This window comes from Priapulus caudatus, unplaced genomic scaffold, assembly GCF_000485595.1.
Source record: "Priapulus caudatus unplaced genomic scaffold, Priapulus_caudatus-5.0.1 Scaffold3102, whole genome shotgun sequence".
Taxonomy (NCBI): domain Eukaryota; kingdom Metazoa; phylum Priapulida; class Priapulimorpha; order Priapulimorphida; family Priapulidae; genus Priapulus; species Priapulus caudatus.
In genome coordinates, this window is record NW_014580163.1 from 10,535 (window position 1) to 15,635 (window position 5,101).

General features: G+C 51.8%; 1 protein-coding gene across 1 annotated transcript in view; it reads right to left on the minus strand.

The window, feature by feature from the left end:
• Nucleotides 1-1,349, minus strand: part of LOC106819288 (protein espinas-like) — a 3,948-nt gene extending 2,599 nt beyond the window's left edge. Inside the window, exons 1-2 of the mRNA XM_014823933.1 lie at nucleotides 1,226-1,349; nucleotides 278-383 (exon numbers count right to left, since the gene is read on the minus strand). Of these exons, the coding sequence (XP_014679419.1) occupies nucleotides 278-383; nucleotides 1,226-1,341 (222 nt within the window). The 5' untranslated portion in view covers nucleotides 1,342-1,349. The remainder of the gene's footprint in view (nucleotides 1-277; nucleotides 384-1,225) is intronic.
• Between the last annotated feature and the right edge of the window lie 3,752 nt (nucleotides 1,350-5,101).

Consider the following 5,101-nt stretch of genomic DNA (forward strand, 5'->3'; position numbering starts at 1 on the left):
CACACACACACACACATATATACACACGCACGCACACACACACACACACACACACACACACACACACACACACACACAACCACACACACACGCACACACACACACACATACGCACGCACGCACGCACATGCACACACACACACATGCAGACACACGCACGCACGCACGCACGCACGCAGGAACGCACGCACGCACGCACGCACGCAAGCACGCACGCACGCACGCACGCAGGAACGCACGCACGCACGCACGAACGCACGCACACACACACACGTACCATATCGGTGGGTAGGGTGTCTTTCACATAAGCGATGTCCAATGCCATCTCATTGCGAACCATCACAAAGTCTATGAACGCCCGCCGCGAACCCGCCTCCAGATACCTGCCAATCAAACCCCAATCATTGATTATTGATCGATCCCTGATTATTGATCACAGGTTATTGATCACTGATTATTGATCACAGATTATCAATCCATGATTATTGATCATAGATTATCGATCCATGATTATTAATTATTGATTATCAATCCCTGATTATTGATAACAGATTATCGATCCATGATTATTCATTATAGATTATTAATCCCTGATTATTGATCCCTGATTATTGATAAAAGATAATTGATTGCAGATTATTGATTGCAGATTATTGATCATAGATTATTGATTGCAGATTATTGATCATAGATTATTGATTGCAGATTATTGATCATAGATTATTGATTGCAGATTATTGATTCTTAATTAACGATTGCAACGACCTCATTGTCAAAAACTGATCACCGATACCTGATATTGATTATTGAGCAAATGTTATTAATTATCGATCAATGATTGCCTCGACTTTACTGTCAATAACTGATCATCGATCACCGATAACTGATTAATTATTGATACTTTGATTTTGCGACACCACAAACAAGCGAGCGTACCTTTAACCGGCAACGCCGCAAACGAGCGAACAAAGTGGCGGCAGCGGTGCAAAAACAAGCGAACATGCTTTCGACTCCCCAGGGCAGAGCGCGAAAAACAAGTGAACATACCTCCGACCATGCCGGCGGCTCGCGAGGAACAAGTGAACGTACCTGCAGTAAGCTTCGGAGAGGTCCTGCCGTGGCAGCTGCACCATCAGCTGCTTCTCGCGGTATTTCTCGCCGGGCGACTCGAACAAGCGAACGTACCTTTAACCGACGGCGGCGCGCGTAGAACAAGTGAACGTACCTGCAGTAAGCTTCGGAGAGGTCCTGCCGTGGCAGCTGTACCATCAGCTGCTTCTCGCGGTATTTCTCGCCGGGCGAGTCGAGACGCGGCACCTTGTGGTTCGGCAGCTGGTTCATGTACTCGGAGACCTGCGGAGCGAGGGAGCGCGTGAGCGAGAGAGCGACGCAGTGAGGCGACGGACGAGATCACGCGATGCTATTGTTCGCTGTTCGAGAGCGAGGGAGCGCGTGAGCGAGAGAGCGACGCAGTGAGGTGACGGACGAGATTACGCGATGCTATTGTTCGCTATTCGAGAGCGAGGGAGCGCGTGAGCGAGAGAGCGACGCAGTGAGGCGCCGGACGAGATCACGCGATGCTATTGTTCGCTATTCGAGAGCGAGGGAGCGCGTGAGCGAGAGAGCGACGCACGGCGGCGACGAACGAAATTATTCTAACGCGTGAAATTCTAACGCGAAGTCAATTCGGAAGCATTTAAAACGACATTTCGCAAACTTTGTCGCCTGTAGGAATCAAATCTCCATCGTGGAGAATTTAATCTGCACATTCATTTAATGTCGTCGCGTCTGCTTTCCAGTATGACGTCATCCCGCGCACGCGCGCGTGCGTGCTGGCGTCGGCATTAATGCCCGGATGTTGTGCGATGAGAGCATAACAGTGATCGAAGCAGATGTGACCATCTGTAGCATCATCCTCAACATCGTCGTCGTCGTCGTCGTCGTCGTCGTCGTCGTCGTCGTCGTCGTCTCTTTTCTCCCCTCTCCTCCTTTCTCTCTGCCTCCTCCTCCTTCCTCCTCCTCCTTTCCTCCTCCTCCTTCGCTCCTCTCCTGCCTCCTCCTCTGCTCCTGCCTCCTCCTCCTCTCTCCTCTCATGCATCATCATCATCGATATCACATAATCATAGGCCATCATTATCAATTTATGTCACACAATCAACCCCAAAGCATCCGCTCCATCGACTACACGCGATCATTCACTCACTACAACCACCGAGCAACAGCAGCAGCTAACAGCAGCCGCAGTCAGTAAAAGGCAGGCAGCAGCAGCAGAGGCAGGCAGCAGCAGCAGGTCGATCAACAACAGCAACAACAAATCGCAGCGAGCAACAGCAGTCCACCACCGACCCCACTCACGCGAACGCTCCACACGACGCAGCACCACACCACCATTACTACACACCAGTCAGCCACGCCACACTCTACCGACCACCCACAGCACGGTCACCAGCTCACCACTAGCCGACCGATTAGCACTCATGCACCAAGGCACACCTGCCCCGGCAGCTAGCAGAACCCCACCACGCACTACCACCACCCACCAGACCACCACGACCACACCGAGCAGCAGAGCAGCAGCGGCCGCCATCCACCACACCACCACACACAGCAACCACACTCAACCCCCACCCACACCACCACCACCACTCACCACCACCACCACCACCACCACCACCAGCAAGCAGCAGCAGCGCAGTACTACACCACACCACACCACACCGACGGACCAACTCGACGCAAGCAGCAGAAGAGCAGTACTACCCCACACTACACCTACACCACACGCACTACGAACCACCATCCACCAACCCACTACTACCACCGACCAACACGCACAGTAGCAGGCAGCAGAGCAGCAGCCAGCAGCAGACAGCAGATACTCCCACCACCACTACCACCACCACCGTAACCACTCAACTGACCACCAGACCGACCTCCACAGCACACACCACCACCCCCGCCAGACAGCAGCAGGCAGCAGCACCACTCACCACCCGTACACCACAGCACGCAGCCACCAACCACCCACCCACCAGCCACACAACCCAGCAGGACAGCAGCAGCAGCAGTCCGCAAGCATCACTAGCAACAGTACTACCACTACCACAATCATTCATTCTTTTTCTTCGGCATCAGACGTGATCTCCACCGAGCAACGCATTTACAACTCGGAAAATATTTGCTCTCGCGAATCCATTCAACTTACAATGACTCTGCCAGAAATCGTCTGCAGTATTCATAAGCTGCGCGTATATATATATATATATATATAATATATATATATTGCTATATGACAACGCCACTCTCCCAGCTTTGTGCGACATCGTAATAATACGAAGACATTCATATTAAAATTTTGACGGCTTCACAAAAAAGATGACGGACAGACAGTAATGAAAAAATTCCTCCCAGCCCGCCATCAAACCGGATTGACACCAAATCGCGCCAACAGATGGCAGCACGGTACAACGATCGGCTGCCTAGCAGCAGTGCCTAGTTGGCGAGGGAATCGCGAGCTGCCAGATTATCGAATCTGTTTGACGCTTGGCAATAAAAAAACCTCGTATAAACGCCTCGAGGGGCGCCACTTGACAAGGTGTGAGCAGCAGATAGCCGAGGCTCGGCAGGGGCGACGGGAATTCGAACGTTAGTGAGGAAGCACGGCAGGAGTAGCGGGAATCTACGTGCGCGCAAAGAAGCCCGGCGGGGGGAGTTGGAGCCGAGAAGCAAGCGAGGAGGCCCGGCAGGTGTGATGATCATGTGTAGATACGTGGGATGAGGAGGCTGAGGATAAATGATGATGATGATGATGATAATTTAATGAAGCAAACCACTACTTAATAGAAGCCCTTGCAGCTGGAACTAATTAACGAGTTTGTTCGCGTCAGATTTTCGCTTGTATGAGTTTCAGGGAGCAGAGAGACAAGGGGAAGAGGAGGCAGAGGGAGAGAGAGACAAGAGGAAGAGGAGGCAGAGGGAGAGAGATACAAGAGGAAGAGGAGGCAGAGGGAGAGAGATACAAGAGGAAGAGGAGGCGGAGGGAGAGAGATACAAGAGGAAGAGGAGGCAGATGAAGAGAGATACAAGAGAAGAGGAGGCAGAGGGAGAGAGATACAAGAGGAAGATGAGGCAGATGAAGAGAGATACAAGAGAAGAGGAGGCAGAGGGAGAGAGATACAAGAGGAAGATGAGGCAGATGAAGAGAGATACAAGAGAAGAGGAGGCAGAGGGAAAGAGATACAAGAGGAAGATGAGGCAGATGAAGAGAGATACAAGAGAAGAGGAGGCAGAGGAAGAGAGATACAGAGGAAGATGAGGCAGATGAAGAGAGATAGCAAGAGAAATGAGGAGGCAGAGGGAGAGAGATAGAAGAGGTAAGAGAAGGAGAGGAGAAAGATACAAGAGAGACGGGGAGGCAGAGGGAGAGAGAGACAAGAGGAAGGGAGGGGCAGAGGGAGAGAGATAGAAGAGGAAAGGAGGCAGAGGAATGAGAGATACCAAGAAGAAGAAGGAGGCAGAGGGAGAGAGATAAGGAGAAGAGGAAGGAGAGGGAGATAAGATACTAAGAGAGAAGGAGGCAGAGTGGTAGAGAGACAGAGGAGGAAGGGGAGCAGAGGAAGGATGAAGGGAGACAGAAGAGAAGAGGAAGATGAGGCAGAGAGCGAGAGATACAAGAGAAAGAAGAGGAGGCAGAGGGAGAGAGAGACAAGAGGAAGAGGAGGCAGAGGGAGAGAGAGACAAGAGGAAGAGGAAGCAGAGGGAGAGAGATAGACAAATGGCGAGGAAAATCAAGGGAGAGGGAGAGGGAGAGAGAGGGACAGAGACTAAAAACGAGAGTGAAAGGGAAAGGTAGAGTGAGAGGAAGATGGACAGAGACCAAGAGAGGCTAAATTTAACGGGGGGTAACGCACATGGGCATAAACGCGCGCATGTACGCACGCACGCACATGCGACACATACACGCACACATGCGCGCCCTCTACACGCACATAGTCACAGATAACGCAGAAACACACGCGCGCACGCACGCACGCACGCACGCACGCAATCACACACACACACACACACACACACACACACATACACACACACACACGCGCAC